Below are 17,634 nucleotides of genomic sequence, written 5' to 3'. Positions count from 1 at the left end.
GTGAACCACGGGGACCACAGCCAATGACAAACTCAGATTCAGTAGCAGAGCTGGCAATAAAGCTTCTTTTAGCACCTCTGAAGCTGCAGTGAAACCACTAAAGAGCATCTCAGAAAAACTGAACTATTTTCTTCCAGCCTCAATATCACTTACTTAAATGTCAAACTATAAATTATATCAAGAAAATAAAAATCTACTCCATTACTCTTATGCTTCTTATAAAGCTCTTCTTTTCCACACATGGATTCACTGATTTTAATCACAAGCTGGTATAATGATTACATGACTATTAAAATGCATGTAATTAATCTGAGCCTCATAGTTGAGGTTCTATTTTGCATAAGACCAAAGAAAGAAATGGTTAACCAAAATTTTGAATAACTTTGAGGTACCTGAAGAAGTAAAAATCTTTCAAGAATATAAACCGTAAGTTGGAACCACATAGTGTGACCAAATTAAAATGTGAATATGTTTTTGGTCACACGCAGGCATCAGAAATTCTGTTCCATTTTCATAGGCTCTAGTTTGCTTTTATAATTACTGAGCTTTCCTCTGGGAGGGTCTGGCACTGATCCTAGAGTTTTTTCTTAGCTTCAAAGTAGTCCTCAACCTAGAGCTTGAAAAATGTGAGTTTCATGCTTCCTAACTCATCTTTGTTTTCCCTCTTTCCAAATGCTAATATGTGGAGTTGAAGATTATATTAGAAAACTAGTTTGCTTGCCCTGAGAACTTTTCTTATGTATACAAAGGTTACTTAGAATTAACTTATTTCCTGAAAACCTACAAAAGACATTCAGAGCCCAAAGTCCACAAACTCTAAAACAGTCCTTTAGCCAACATTATTTTATGAAATTCCTGACATAATTTACATAATTTAATGACATATTTCAGAAATAAGTTTATAGGCTTAGGAATGGCAGTATTCAATAAGATTAAACATTAAGATAGGAATATTTTGATATTTCCAAACCTCAGATGTAGAAAGTTTTTGAGATTCAGTCCTGTAGATTCCAATGGGAACATCTCCAGTAGAAGAACATAACTTCTGATACAGTCTGGCATAAGTCCTGATCCATAAGTCATCCTCGGTGATTTTCATCTACAATCATATGAATTATTTACATATCAAATTTTTAAGAAATAACCCAATGGTAATTTTTCACTCTTTAAAGGTAGATTTTATTGATATTTTGAAATCTCAAAGTGACATTCATAAGTGCTTATACATGTATTAAAGTTTTTTATTACATTCCATCTCAGCCTTATCCCTGGGTTCACCCAAACTTAAGAAACCAACTGCTCCATTTGTGGCAGCACGGCACTGTATTAGTCCCATATACTTGGAATATCACTGGTAATTGATTGGGAATTGTTGGGAAACCTGTAAAGGCTTGTTTGAATGTTGCAATAACCTTAGTGGACAGGGTCCGCTGATGTTACAAATCTTGAAGTGCAAAGGACACTCCAGCACAAAAACGAATTGTCCATCCAAAGTTCTACTAGTACCCATACTGAGGAAGATGTGTAAAAGTATGGAGCACAGGACTCACAGACAGGAGGCATAAGTGCTGGTCTCTCTTTGCTAAACATGAATTTGAATTTGTTAGCAAGACACTTCATTAAATACACTTAGGCATAGTATACTTATTTATAAAACAGAGAGGTTAAATGTCATGATCGCTGTTTACCTTGGCAGTGTAGCATCCTATGTCAGAAACTGTCAGTCTCAAATACCTGCTAGAATTTTGTACAGAACGGCTACCTTCAGGATCATTTTTGTTCTGAATTTTGTACCGAATGGCTATCTTCGGGATTATTAATTTAAATAATGTTTTCCCTAAACATTGTTGAAGGGATTAAAAAAAACTAGGATGCTATTCTTTGAGCACATATTAGAAAAAAATAAATAAATGACATAGAAGAGTTAGCCAAAGTACATTATAGATGGCTTTTAGAATTGCCTGTCAGAATAATCTACACCAGAGATTAGTAACTTACAGAGCAAAGAAACCCCGATCCTGGTGTAGTGTCCAATCCCAACAGAAGTCTGGTGATAGAAATCATGTAGTCCTTCACAAATGACTGCAATATAAACAAAATACGTATTTATTGTGTGTAGGAAATACATAGAATAGCTTAGAGCATGAACATCTTATCACATCTTAAAGGTTCTTTCTTGTAACACATCATTAAGCCCCCATAAAAAAGGAAATAAAAATCTATCTTGCCAGTGTCCTCAATACACATGTACAGTTAAGCTGTCCTTAAAGAAATATGGGAAATGATTATTTTCTAGAATATCCAGATATGCTTAAATTTTATGGATGTTATTGGATGTGATGAAAACATTTTTAGATTTTTAATAACAAAAACTATAAGCCGAAATATAATAGAGAATGTTTTAAAAAATCTAAAATGACTAAAATTTACAATGAAATATTTCAACCGGTATTTGGTTTTTTGTTAGGATTAAACTTGATGCTAGTAGAATACATTTCTATATAATATTAAGTAAATCTAAATATTAGTGAATTAATAGGTTAGTATTTTATTTATTTATTTATTTATTTATTTATTTATTTTTGGCTGTGTAGGGTCTTCGTTTCTGTGCGAGGGCTTTCTCTAGTTGCGGCGAGCGGGGGCCACTCTTCATCGTGGTGCGCAGGCCTCTCACTATCGTGGCCTCTCGTTGTGGAGCACAAGCTCCAGACGCACAGGCTCAGTAGTTGTGGCTCACGGGCCCAGTTGCTCCACGGCATGTGGCATCTTCCCAGACCAGGGCTCGAACCCGTGTCCCCTGCATTGGCAGGCAGATTCTCAACCACTGCGCCACCAGGGAAGCCCAATAGGTTAGTATTAAATACCATCATGAGACTATTTTGTTTGCTAACATATATTTTGACATGTTGTTAGAACACTACTCAATAGTTCGAAGATTAACTGAAAAATGCTTCTAGTTTCTTCAGTTTATTTTTTGGTCTGAGTGAAAAGATAGACTTTCAACCCATACAAGCAAATTTCACCATGATATGTAACAATTACTTCATAAATCGTAGGAAATTACTGCCTTAAGTTTGATCGTCAGGTGTTAACAAGTGAAACATTTAAATAATCATCTAGGTATTTTGCACCCTTGTTGCTGCAAATGGCATTATTTTGTGTTTTTTTTTATGGCTGAGTAGTATTCCATTGTATATATGTACCACATCTTCTTTATCCATTCATATAGAGATTATCATACTAAGTGAAGTAAGTCAGAAAGAGAAAGACAAATACCATATGACATTGCTTATATGTGGAATCTAAAATATGGCACAAATGAACCTATCTACAAAACAGAAACAGACTCTTAGACATAGAGAACAGACTTGTGGTTGCCAAGGGGGAGGGATGGGCTAGTAGATGCAAACTATTACATTTAAAATGAATAAACAACAAGGTCCTACTGTATAGCACAGGGAACTATACCCAATCTCCTGGGATAAACCATAATGGAAAAGAATATTAGAAAAAAGAATGTATATATGTTTATAACTGAGTCACTTTGCTATACAGCAGACATTAGCCCAACATTGTAAATCAACTATACTTCAATAAAAAAATAATAACAATAAATCATCTAGTTATTTTGTATAGCAAAGACTTTAAAAGTTATAACACCTTTTTTTTTTTTTTTTTTGCGGTACGCGGGCCTCCCACCGCTGTGGCCTCTCCCGTTGCAGAATACAGGCTCCCGACGCGCAGGCTCAGCGGCCACGGCTCACGGGCCCAGCCGCTCCGCGGCATGTGGGATCCCCCCGGACCGGAGGACGAACCCGTGTCCCCTGCATCGGCAGGCGGACTCAACCACTGCGCCACCAGGGAAGCCCTATAACACCTTTTAAATAAATCATCTAGACTACTTTGTTGATTGCTAATTTCTTTTACCAAGAGCTAGTTTCAAAAAAATAAACCCATCTAAAAAAGAACATAAGGAAACACATCTAATCCATTTTTTTCAGGCCATTTATTTAAATGGCCCTTTGGTTTTCAAGGCGTATTAACCTCCTAGTAATTAGGACATGAACATATTGGGGCCACCAAGAGGAGCTGTGCCATGCACCCCTGTTAGCATCATTCAATTTCATTTGTAACTCAGTGTGTGCTAAAGAAAAATTTTAAACAAATTCTTGGGCACTTAAAACTATTATTTCCAAAATAAAAAACAGAAAGCACTCATGGAAGAGAAATTAAACTGAAGATTTGGCAAATGACTATTTTAAATTATTTTAGAGCCAGATGTGGTAATATAGCTAATGTTTACTGTATTCTTCATCAACACATTCTTTGTCCAGAGGTCATCTGTCCTGTAACTTCATCAGGACATAGACTAGAGTTAGATGTGAGCCAAAAATGTGGATAGCCCCATTGAATATCACAAAATCCATGCATTAAGTCTTATGTGATACAATCATAGAACATTTTTCATAGAAGATTTTTTAATATCTATTTAATGTTATTTTAGGTAATAACTTTTTTAATAATTGGCTTTCCTGATCTACACAGATGAGAATTAATAAAAATGATTAAAAATATGAAAGCGATCTGTGTTTCAAGTGGGATATAATAAAAACCAACGAAATAAGCAAACAAACTCAAGCATTATACAAATGCAGAGTCATTTACCACAGGAAAAGGGTTGGGATTAATCTAATGAGGTATGCATGGCTTGAAGATGAGTATTCCCACTAAACACTGGACAGTTGACCTTCCTGAGCCCTTGTCTCATCCATATATTATGATTGATAATACTGCTTATATTATAGTTTTCCTTGGGGAAGCAAATAAAATGAGGTCTAGAATAGAATTACATTAATAGTAAATCACTATAAAATTGTAGTCATCTATAATAGTTCTTGAATATATAAGCATTTATCTTTAAGAAGATGGGTTTAAATCATTAACCAAAACAATTAGATTGTATATTTTAAGAATAGAAGAATGCATGTTATATAATTTTAGAGAATAAAATATTGTAAATTTCTAATCTCTTTTTAACCTGTAAATAAATACTCTTTACCTGTCTGAAAAACCTACCATTAAAATATCTCATTTGACATCAGAAGGTAAATGGGCAATTACTACTTTGAAAATTATTGTTCTAGTTCATTCTTTCTGCAGCTGCTAGCTTTGGAAAAAACACAATTTCCTGTATTTCTATGTGTAACAAAAAAAGTGAAACAAAAATGAAAGGAAAGTAATAACTACTGCTCTCCAATTCTACAGAGTGGTTTTCCTTCTACTTAGCTTATATATCAAAGACTTTCTCATGAGATTTCGTTTAAACATAAGGTACTGTGGCTAAAATATCTGAAAACCACTGGTGCATAATGACAGCAAGCATTTGACTGCTATGGATATAAATCCCCTCAGAGGCAACACTGCTCTTCAAACAATCCCTCCCTTGAACCCCCTCTTTGAGAGATCAGAATTACGTGTGCCTGGCAATGGGGTCTGGGGTAGAAGCCTGGCTTCCGGAGCACCCAGATAATGTGTCTGGAAACTTTCGGGAGAACAGGAGTGTTTATGGTTCTTTGCTGTGTTGTTCCCGCACTCATCTGGCATAAGCAGATGGTTTGAAACACGGCCAGAGACATAGTCATAGGCATAATTAGCCCAGAGGCCAGTAGAAAAGCCTTAACCCTCTTTGGATTAGTTTATTCAGCCAAGCATGGAGGAAGAGGGTAAACATAAAATACATGATCAAAAAAGACAACACAATGCTTGAATGCTTAACTTGACATTAAAGTTATCAAATAACTTAAAGCCTTATGAATATCTTTTTTCTCTTAATGGATATATTTTAAAAGTATCTGATTACTTGATTCAGAGAATATGAAATATTGCTTTTGTTCAGTTTCTGACAGAGTTAAAAAAAGATTAAAATATATTAGTGTAAAATAAAATCTCTATGAACTTCTTAGCTAAAGTTAAGAATGATAAAATGACAATGTAAAACTGGCATTCAGGAACAAACCGAATGGTTCTTAGTGGTTGTAAAATCTTCCTTACATTTTTCTGAAGTAGGCAATAATTAGCAGATGTTTAAAATGTCCTTGGTTTATCAGTTTATTGACATCATTTGCTATTGCTCACTAAAAAAATATGTATTAGAAAGAAAGCTGTCTTTTTTTTAACTAGTAATTCTTTCTTAGCTTTTATTGTCTAGTAATGTGCTTAGAGGAATATGCAAAATGTATTAAAATGTCACATTAAACATTGTAGGACACTGGTGTCATAGAATGCCTGATATCACTTCATAGATTATTCTGAGAAATAATTTTTTCTTACAGTGTGTTTCATAGGCACATTTATGTCATTAAATACATGAAGTAAAATATTGGATTACTTCCAGAGCCAATTTTAAGTTAACGGCTCCAAGAGAAACACTAGTTGTATTATGCGTTTGATAGAATCTAAAGAAAATAGAAAATAAACATTTTAGAGAGAAACAAGAAACGCTGCATACCTGGTAAAGAAGCGTGTCCAACATGCTGATACTGAACACCCTCCCGGCAGCAAAAGGCAGTCGGAACATAAAGGCCAAATTAGAACCTCGCTCTCTTTCTTTCTGTTCAGAAATTTGAAAAAGAAAAATTTGTGAGCATTCTCTATTTTATGCTTTTCTATTTACTTAAATTTTCCTAACATATGTGAAGAAAGCCATTTTTATCACGTGGTTCTTAGGTATGAATGTGTCATGACTTCACTTTTAATTGTATTTTTAATGTCCCTTTACTTTGCATAACCAAGTTTTCCTGGTTAAAATACCCAGTAGTAAAGAAAGCTTAATCCTTTCATACATTAAACATTTATTTACTCTTAGTACCTATTTCTGAACAGAATTTGAAGTGACATTAATAAAAGGAACACACATAATAACATTATTTCATCAAATATAAAAAAACCTAAAGCCACATAACGTATCCTAACATCTAGAATATCTGCTTTTGAATATTCTCATATGTGAGGACAAAAAACATAGGCAAGTAAGGGCGATCACAACCAGTGGTTCCTAGCTTTCTGTCATTCGAGTTTTAATTTACCCATCTGCCTTTAAAGTTGTGCCAACCATACCAATCTGCAGCTAAGCTTCTGTAAGTGACAAAAAAGGTGTGTGTGTTTGCGTGTGTATTACGGTGGATGAGGGTTTCTTTTGAAAAATTCTGTTGCTATTAGTGCCTGCTAATAAATGAAGGCCTATGACCAGATGTTTGTGTAAGACTGGAAGGCATTTCTTAACCTTGTACTTAAGTGGTAACCCCAAAAATGTTCGTTTCTTTTGCTGCCAACTTCCATTTAACAAGAAATACAAGACACAGCGAAGCCAATAAAAAAATCACCCCTCGCTCTCAGAGGCAATGGGAGGAAGCCCCTGTTTCTAATGTAGCAGATTTGGGAGATCTCAAGGGACGGGACGTCTCTGGGTCCCCCTTTCTAAGAATGGAGGGGAGGGAGCATTGCTGAAGGAAGGGGTCTTGGAGAGGACGGGGGCCACTGCTGCTGCTTGCTGTCATGATGGTACTAGAGAGACTTGACCCCTGGGCTTCCCCTGGACAGACAGATGAGGCTGGTGCTCAGAATCAAACCTTTCAGGGAGAAACAGGAGTTATTCCACCACATCTAGGCCCATCCAGACTATAAGGACATCCTCACTTGAGATGTAGACAGAAGGAGGGATGCGCAAGTGGTGGCCCCTTGGTGTCCGTGTCCATTACATCACAACGCGGTCTCTGATTTACTAGGCTTGGTGTCAAAAATGCTTCATTTGAACCGCCTCGGTGGTTAGGAGATGCCTGGAATGAGCTGTCTTCTTGCAGGGATAGGCAGGCTTTCCTGTGAATTGGGGGCCACATCTGGTTCTTAAGGTGTACTGCCAAAACCACAGATCTTCAGCCCATGTTAAAGCAAGTAGCCAAAATAAAGTGCCGAGACCCTAAGAATCTGAAGTCCAGCATCTGTCACGAGGTCAGGTGGGAAACAGCAAGACTGCTGGGCTCTGCACACGGCTCATTCAGGGTCTTCTTTCCCAGAACTTGGCGACGGATCTCTGTTACCTGCCTGGGATCTTCTAAGCCAAGGACCATCATCTCTGTTCATTGTTCACTCCTCTAGCTAACAAGGGGCTTGGGACACATGGCAAAGCACGATTTTATGCTTTTGCATGTTTTCTCATCCCTTAAAATTTTTAAATCAAATTTTGTTCTTTTTTTTTTTTTTCTTTGATGCAGACTTTGCTGCAGTAGAACTAAACAGGGAATTAATTTGTTCATGGTTAGACTCAGAGAGTCGTGGTGGTCGGGTGGTGGCGATGGAGAGGCACAGGAGAATGTTCCCAAGGTGATCATACGTGGGGCTGGGGTGGGTGGGAGGCAGGGAGTGCGCAGTGGCTGCACAGACGGAGATCCGAGGAGCCGGACACACTGAGCACGTTCCAGCCGTAGAGGAAGATGTGGTCTCAAATACTGTTCAAAAATCAAGTTGGAGGAAGACTGAGAAAAGCCATAATTTAGTGATTAGAACATGATTCCAACTCCGGCCTCTCCTCTGCTCTCAGTGTGAAACCGTCTAGTTTTTGGCTTTAAATATCTCATCTTAGGACTTCTAAACCCATACATTAGCGTTCACATCTTTCCCAAAGTTCAGTTACAGCTATCAGCCTGAATAGTTTTTTTTTTTTCCAATTAGACAACTTTTACTAAATGAGAAAACTACATTTAAAATGTGCTTTAAAACAAAATGGAATTAGAAAAAAAAGACATATGCATTTGAAAGAAGGTTGCACTGTGCTGAAAATCAAATCTCTTGCAGTAATACAATACGCCAATTCTTAAAACGTAAGTTAACAGAATTCTCAATTTAACATTTTCAAAGACGTTATTAAGGTCAAGAATTTCACATCTATGATAGCACTCATAGAAGGGCATTTATAAATATGCTGTCCATTCCTGTGAAGCTTACACATTTGACAACGCTCAATAAAAGCTTTTAGAATCACATCCAAAAGTGCTGCATTCAAAGCATCACAAATCTGTGTCCTGTAAGTTCTCCTTCTAACATCTGTATGTTGACTTTTCTACTCCTGTCATTGGTTAATACTACCCTTAAAAAAAAGAGAGCAGGAAAAGAAATGCTGCAATAAACCCTTGGTCATGTACAGAAATTACTGCTACTATAGTTCACTACAAAGCATGTCTATACAATACCATATGAACTTTGATCATGAATATCTTTCTGTAAACATAATCTCATGCTTTACTAAAATGAATTTCTCATCATGCTGAATAATCGCCTAACTAGTTAATCAAAGGTACTGACTAGTCAATCAGAGAATCTCTGACCACCATCTCCGCATCCCTCTCCCCAGTCCATCCATTAAATTTCCAAACTCCAGCATTTATCCTTAGAATTATCTTAGAATTATTCCCTCTTTGCATCCTACTGCTACAGTACTTGCTGGGGCTTAAACCGACTATTAATTTGCCAACCTCTAGTCTTTTGTAACACCCAGTCATCCAACACGATGCTGCCAATTCGTATACAAACAATTGCAATAATGTACATTTTTGTTCATAAATCTAAAATCAGTTTACTCTAAGATTCAGACTTTCTTGCGGAATACATGCCTGGAGAACTCAAAGGCAAGATTTCTGTGAAAAAGCAACATATCCTCATGAAAAGAGCTTGTCCTAAGAATTTCCTGACGAAAACTTGAGTCTATGGTAAGCTCAGTGGATCAGAGGCAGGGTGATCTTTGGCATACAGCGGTTTCTTTCACTCACATTATCCCTGCTCAATGATTTACTGACAGAGAAGATACATTTCCTAAATCCAGTGGGTTGTTCTCTAATTTTAATAAAGGTTTACCCAATATTTCAAATGTTCTCTTTTACTATATACCTACATTTACATAGATGCTTCAGTTAAATTACATTAGGTAGCACATTTAATTAAAAAAAATTTTGGTTCAGTTACATTTTCCAGTTCATACACTGTATTTTCCAAATACAGAAATATTCTTTTACCTTCAGGGCTTACACTGAAGGAAAGGTACTCTCTTCCTTTTTCCACACATCTGAATTCTATTGATAAGTATCATTTTATAAATCATTCATTATTAAAGGTTCCAATCAAACACTAACTCATTCATTTATTTACTAAATTAGTCAGTTAACAAATAACAAATAGTGTTGACAAGTCTACTCTACATAGGGCATTATCCTTAGTGCTAGGCATACAGAATTCCTGTTAGAACCCATAAATTCTGTTAATATAGAATTATTATGCATTGAATATGGACCAGGCACTAGTAAACAAATATGGATACCTTCCTTGCCTACAAGAACTCACAAACTGTGAGTGATACCAAAAACAAATAGGGAAGACACCAGGGTGAGAATATGCAACAAAACAGGGGTAGATGCTTGGGTAGCACGTAGGAAGAACGTCTACCGTAGTCTTCTGGTGGAAAAGTCGAGAGACTGAATTAGAAGTGATATCTAAGTGGAGACGCAAATATGAGTAGAAATTAGCCAGTAAATTTGGGAAGGGCAGGTGTTAAGCAGAAAGTTATAAACAAAAGGTTCAGCATATGCTAGAAGCTGGATAGGAATAAAGCTTAAAAGACTTGAGGAGCTATAAGCAATTCTGTTTGAATACAGCATTGAGTGTGAGTGTACGGGCTGGATGGAGAGGTCAGAGGTGAGACTGGAACAGAAGCTAGGAATTAGATGTTAAAGTTCCAGGACACTTGAGAGGAAAAAGGATGTTATCAAGAATTACACTGAAAAACAAGGGTGAAAATTGGGACAGTTCCAGGAAAAACAGGACATACGATGAACCCATTTTGAAATCATGTTAACAATTTTGAATTGTATCTTAAGTGTAATGAGAAAAAACTTACATATTTTTTAAGAAGAGGAGTGATATGGCCACATTTCTAGAATGGTCATTCTGGTGACAATATGGAAAATGGACTGGAAATGGGGAGGTGGCATGGGGAGGCCAAGCAAGTTAAACGAGGGTGTTAAGGCAGCAATTCTAGTGAGAAATGAAGGTTTACAGAAACAGATCTTCTTCAAATATATTTAGACATCAGACATTAAATTTGAGGGGATTTTTGACTGAATTGGGTAGTAGAGAGAAGATGAGGATGATATCCCACTTTCTGGATAACTGGGTGGATAAGTGTGCCCTTCTGTAAAAAAAGGAAAGGTGGAAGAAGAGAAGACTATAAGTTAATTTGGACTTGAGTTTCAAGGTTAGTAGAGAAGTCCAATTGCTAAAAATATGGATCCAACAGACAGTATAACACACAGTGGTTTGGAGCTTGGATTCTACAGACAGACAAGGTGACCAGTCAAGTATTGCCACTTCTGGTTGGACGATCTCGTACAAGTTACTTAAGCTCCTTCTTCCTCTGTTTCATCACCTGTGAAATGGGGTTCATATTGGTGATGACATTGCATTGTCATTCTAATAAATAAACAAGATAAAACATCTAAAAGTATTATGTATAGTAAGCACTTACTGTCTTCTATTACTAGTAATTCTTCAAACACATCAAGTAATGCATCACGTTGTGGACTTGATACTGCTTGCTTTCTTCCTGTACTGATACTTCCAAGTTTTCACTGGACTAGTCTGGTGTTATCATTATAGCTCAAATATCACCTCCCCAAAGAGACCTTACTTTATCACCTTATTTAAAGTAGGCGTTCCCCAGTTACTTTTGAATATAACCCTGTTATGACTTTCAGAGCTCTTCTGAAATCTATAATTCCTTGTTTATTTTTTTATTAGTTTTCTGTTGGTCTGAGGTAGCTCAGTGAGTCCCAGGACAATGCCTAACACAATGCCTGGCACACAGTCAATGAAATTTTATTGAACAAATGAATAAATCCTTTCCACTTACAGTAGTTGCCTACATCTAGGGAAAGTTTGTTGCATAAAGTTTATAACATTTATATTAAGAGGGAGGAAGGAAACCCTTTGCGGTTTACTCAATACCCCTTCTTTTCACTTTGGTTCTTTAGGTTTGAAGATGGAAAAACTGCAATGTTTGTGTTATATAAATTTCTCTGACTTTACTATTTCTTTTGACTATTGTGTTTTATAAAATACAATAGTAAATATTTCTATGATTGCTTCTAGTATAAATATGTAATACCTTTTTATCAGACATATCATATTTGCTTCCTTAGTAGAATTCTAGATCCAACTGAAGCTTCCATGATGATTTTGTGTTTTCCTAACAACCACTTATCTAAAAATACCTAAAAGAAATCTGAGAAATCCAAATCAGTATTAAAAGATCCCAGACACTTTAATACCCTTGGTCTTACCTATTTCTTTCATTTGGTTTGTTATCATGAACATATGCTTTTGTTGGAAGAAGGGATCTGTTTCTGGCAGAAACTGTGTTTTTTTTAAACTGTGTCCATCCAGTACCATATGGAATAGATGATAAAATTGTTGGACTTAGCAGAACGGTGTGGGAGGTGAAAAAAAGTCAAGAATCTTATTGGCATAAATTAATGGTTTCTATCCGTATTTTCTCAGCGATTGGCTTTTCTCACCATTCATCCTACTTGACCTTCTTTACACTGTTTGACATAACGTCTTCTTTTTTTTCCCTCTTTTCCTCCCTCTTTCTCCCTGTCCCTACCCTAGTTCACCAACAACCCTCAAATCCTATTTCCAAATTCTCAGGTCCTGGGCAAACTAACTGTGCCTTTCCTCTCACAAAACTGCTTGCCCAGGGAGTGGCCTTTTGAATGCAAATACAGAAAATCCTTATATTAAAATACCAAAGCCTTCAATGAGTTGCTAGGGTTTTATGTATCCTGTTTACAGAGTCTTCCCCAGAAAGAGACTCGTCTCTACAGAAGGTACCCCATCACAGGGGCTCTGCACAGCAGCTCTGAGATGCGCTGGCTCTTCCAGAACAGGTTTCCTATCAGAGCCTCTCACTGGAGTGTGTGCTTGGGAACTGAGGAGAGAGAGGACCCTGGGCCATCCGTGGCTTTAAATCAATCTCTCTTTCTCTTTCTTTCATTTCTCCTCTCTTTATATTGCAAACAGAAAGAGGAGGCGATTCTAGTAATAAAGAGCATTTCTCTCTGCATGTCCACTTTTCTTCTTACTGGAAAGAGTAGGTTCCCACTACACCCATGCACACACGCACATACACAAACACACACACACGCACACGCACATCTGTTCCAGTCTAAGTGGCAGCTTAGAGGGGGTGCATTTGATGGACACTCAGGAAGTCCACCTTTTTTATGAGGACTCAAGGCTAACTCAGACCCACGTCCCAAAAAACCCTTGAGTCAACCCAAGGCAAGTTCATGCTGAAGGAGTTTGGGGTGTGCGGGACCCTCTTCCTTATCTTAGAGAGGAATGCAGGGTCTTCTAAGCAATGTTATTATCCTCCTACACTAAAATACAAGTGGTCCTTGCCTTATAAATAGGGTGATTATGTAGTTAACCATCCAAATCAGGACATCTTGACAGGAGCTCCTAGTAATTATACTGAGACAATAGCCATATACTAGGAGTGATGGGCAAAACTGGACTTCAACCACGCCACTTATATGTTAGAAATATGTGTTTTACAAACAATACACACAAATGGCTTCCTGCACCCTGTTCTCCCATGAAGGCCCTGATGCTCCTGAGAATTGAGAAATTTGGAAAAGTGGAGGCTTCTGAAAGACATGTGGGTTCAGAAATAAAGAAAGAAAGGATGTTGAAGGATTAAACATGTGAATTTTGGTGTGTGTGGGGGCATAAACATTCAGCCTGTGACAACTTTGAAACTATTGTGTGAAATCATAATACTATGCACACTCCTCTTTTTTTCTTTTTTCTTTTTTTGGCTGTGCTGCGCAGCTTGCAGGATCTTACTTCCTGGACCAGGTATTGAACCCAGGCCCCATCAGTGAAAGCGTCGAGTGCTAACCACTGGACTTCACTATGCACATTCTTAATAGATACATTTGTACATTAAAATAGTTATCCATATATAAATTACATATCATCACTCCTCTAGAGTAGATCAGGCAGTGCTTTACTACATTTAAAAGCAATAGAAACTAATTAGCATTCTCAAATTCTTCCTGGACCAATATGGGGGAAGGTAAATATTTTCTTAAAAATTGGATAAGAAATTTTCCTAATGAATCCGGAAGATAGCACCAAACCCTCCCTCAGCCATTATAGCACTTAGATTATGAATAAAAAGTAGTCCAAGTTGTTTGGACAGAAAAAAAAAGAATACGGCAATGTGTTTTTGTTTGTTCCGATATATCTGTCTCCCGTCAAATTACAAATTCTATGTGTTTTATTCAATTTCATAACTTCTAACATTGAGGAAGGCATATGGCTCATAGTAGGTGCTCAGAGAATATTTAGTGGCTTGAATTTAAATTGAGAATATGTAAAATTTTGCCTTCTGGCTTTAAGACGGTGAATATGTTAAAAAGTAAATGATATTCTTGCCTATTTCTCCCAGAATATATCTCCAATGTGTATTATTTTGCTCTACCACTGACTACATGGCAATATATGATTTATAGACATGACTGTTTGTATTCTGACACTCATTCTCTAACACCAACAGGGTGTCCTACAATTCAATCCTGACGCTCACTACTCAGAGTTGGCTCAGACCCCCAAGACTGCTCTCATTTCACCACCATCTCCAAGTCCTTGGTGTCTCCAAACCAACAGCACTTATTCTCCATCCAGCTACAATCTGGGACTTCCCATAACAACCTCAGTTTCAATAATTTTCCAGAATGGTCACAGAACGTGTGAAAGTGCTATACTTAATGATTATCATCTTAATATAAAGAATGCAAATGAACAACAGATGAAAAGGCACACAGGGCAAGTCTGGGAGGGTCCTGAGCACAGCAGCTTCTGTCTCCATGGAGTCTGAGGGCACCACCCTCCTGGTACATCAATATGTTCACCAATCAGGAAGCTCTCAAGCCTCATTCTTCAGAGTTGTATCAAAGTTTCATGATGTAGGCATGATTAATTAACTCTTTAACCACATGATTAAACCCAATCTCCAGCCCCTTTCCCCCCCCTGGAAGCAGGGAGGTGAGGAGGTACTAAAAGTTTCAATCTTCAAGGCCCCTCCATGAGTTGCCTTGTTAACATAAAATCAGGCATGGTTGAAAGGTATGAATAACAGAAGACACTCCTATCACTTAGGAAATTCCAAGAGTTTTTGAAGTGCTGTGTCAGGAACTACAAACAGAGACCAATTATTATTTTTTATTATACCGTATTATTCATCTCACTTTTTCATTACCTTGCTTCTTACATCAATGTGTAATTACCATATGATTGCTAAAGTGTAATTATGATCATCACAGGAGAAGGTTCAAAAGCAATTTTTAAAAAGCAGTCTTGAAGCAAATTGCAGCATAAGCATGAATAAAATTCATTTTTATGAAATGCATCAAAATAAGAGAAATGAAATAAATCCTTAGAGGGAGATGAGACAAAAAATTTCTCTTTTTTTTCTATTGTTGTTTTCCTCTCTTCGGGTTCCTTGTTACCCGTCACATTTCCCATCTCTGCTTAGCTCTCATACTGTGTTTCTGCTGCCCACTACATCAGATTTTTAGGAGGAGTGTCAATGACCCAATGACCAATGACTGAACATGGGAAGTACGGTTGGTCCTCTGTATCTGCAGGTTCCACACCTGCCAATTCCACCAACCACAGACTGAAAATACTGGACTGCCACAGACTGCCAATTCCTAAAACCACAGACTGCCAATTCCTAAAAGCAAAACCTGAATTTGCCACCTACTGGCAACTATTTACATAGAACTTACATTGTATTAGGTATTATAAGTAATCTAGAGATGACTGAAAGTACACAGGAGGATGTGTGTAAGTGATACGCAGACACTACACAACCATTTTATATAAGGGACTTGAGCATCCTCAGATTTTGGTCCCTGCTGGGGTGGGGGGGGTGAGAAGGGAGGGGTCCTGAAACCAATCCCCCATGGATACCGAGGGACGACTCTACTTTTGAGTAAACAGTAGCAGTAAGGTAATGTCAATATCCAAGACAAGAAAGATAATGTAATAGAAAATAAAACAACTCAGCAACGATGAAAGAATGATCAGATGAAAAAAATACAAACAAAAGCATGATGGTCTGGTCCATTAGGAAGTTATTATTGTGGATATTCTTCAGTGAGTTGTCGCTTCCAGAGAAAACTTGAAGAGTATTCCTTCTATTAGCAATGGCAACGACATATCTACGAGAATGCAAGGTCTACCAAGAACACATCAGCTACCAGGATGAATGCAGGCTAACCTTCCATACTCATTCTTGCAAATCCTATCACTTCTTCAATTTGAATGACAACCACTTCATGACCAAAAAAAGTGTCTTAAGCAGCCAAGCTGGTGTCTGTTTTAAATTCAAAACCTTGTTTGTGTTTCTAAAGGTGAAGGCGCCATCCGTGAAGGTGCCGGTGCATCTAATTATAGGTAGAATAAAACGATATTCATAATTGTGTTCAGAAGAATAAAAATCCACCACTTCCTCAGCCAACAGTAACTCTAGAAAATATTATTGGGAATGTATTTGAATATTGGAAACAAAGATCAGTTTCCTAATACTAAAACTACCTCCCTGTGCTTAGAATACAAATATAGGAAGATAATTACTTTAAACAGTAAACTAGCTGTATACATATAAGTGATAAGAAGCACTGATTAGAAATGAACAGTTACCATTACCACTGATGGCATGTGTGTGAGATTGCCAGGGCTGCCATAAGGAAGTATCATAAACTGAGTGGCTTAAACAACAGAAATTTATTGCCTCTCAGTTCTGCATGCTCAAAGTCTGAAATCAAGGTGTTGGCACTTTTTGGTTCCTTCTGAGGACGGTAAGTGAAGGGTCTCTTCCAGGCCTCTCTCCTTGGCTTGTGGATGGCTGTCTTCCCTTTAAGTGTGTCTGTCTCTGTGTCCAACTTTACCCTTTTTATAAGGATGCCAGTCATTTTGGATTGGGGTCCACCCCAATGGCTTTCTTTAACTTGCTTATCTCTCTAAAAACCCTATCTTCAAATAATGTCACCTTCTGAGGTAGTGGAGGTTAGGACACCAACACATCTTTTTTGGTGGGGAGAGGGACATAATTCAACCCACAATAGCACAACAGTCTAAAACATTTCTATGTGACGATCCTATTTCAATGGATAAAAATGATAATAAGTAAATTAAAAAAGGATTTTCCATGGCTTTATAGCATTCAAACCATTGGTTTCAATTCCACTTCTCCTAACTCCTCTGTTCCTAATAATTAGGTAATGTATTGATTTTTTGTATTCTTCTTGGGAAATATCTAGAAGATGCAAGGGTAAATATAAATCTAAAAAAAATGAATTTCCCTGATGCCAAAAAAGAAAGAAAACTCCCCTCTCCCACTTCTTTTTCCTAGAGAGTTTCCTTAAAAATAACTTGGAATTGTAAATCCTTTCCATGTCTCTTTGAGATGGATACAAAGTCTGAATAACTTCTAGCTAGCTTTGTATCCCGGGAATGCCT

The 17,634-nt window shown here is 37.2% G+C and overlaps 1 protein-coding gene across 15 annotated transcripts in view; it reads right to left on the bottom strand.

Moving 5' to 3' along the window:
• The window catches only part of KCNT2 (potassium sodium-activated channel subfamily T member 2), a 425,289-nt gene that overhangs the window by 57,286 nt on the left and 350,369 nt on the right, over window positions 1-17,634 (bottom strand). For 13 of the 15 annotated variants that reach the window (XR_014326811.1, XM_082857000.1, XM_082857001.1 and 10 more), the window contains 3 exons: window positions 6,509-6,610; window positions 1,999-2,082; window positions 971-1,099 (listed from right to left, as the gene is read on the bottom strand). Coding sequence is in view for 14 of the 15 variants with exons in the window: in XM_082857000.1 (XP_082713126.1) it covers window positions 971-1,099; window positions 1,999-2,082; window positions 6,509-6,610 (315 nt within the window). In the remaining variant the exon portion in view is untranslated. Of the gene's footprint in view, window positions 1-970; window positions 1,100-1,998; window positions 2,825-6,508; window positions 6,611-17,634 lie in introns of those variants that run through there. The other 2 variants (XM_082856997.1, XM_082856998.1) reach the window with 2 other exon arrangements.

The sequence above is a fragment of the Leucopleurus acutus genome (assembly GCF_964270905.1).
Source record: "Leucopleurus acutus genome assembly, chromosome: 2".
Taxonomy (NCBI): Eukaryota; Metazoa; Chordata; class Mammalia; order Artiodactyla; family Delphinidae; genus Leucopleurus; species Leucopleurus acutus.
Note: the sequence above shows the minus strand (reverse complement) of the source record. Positions and strands in the feature narration are given on the sequence as shown.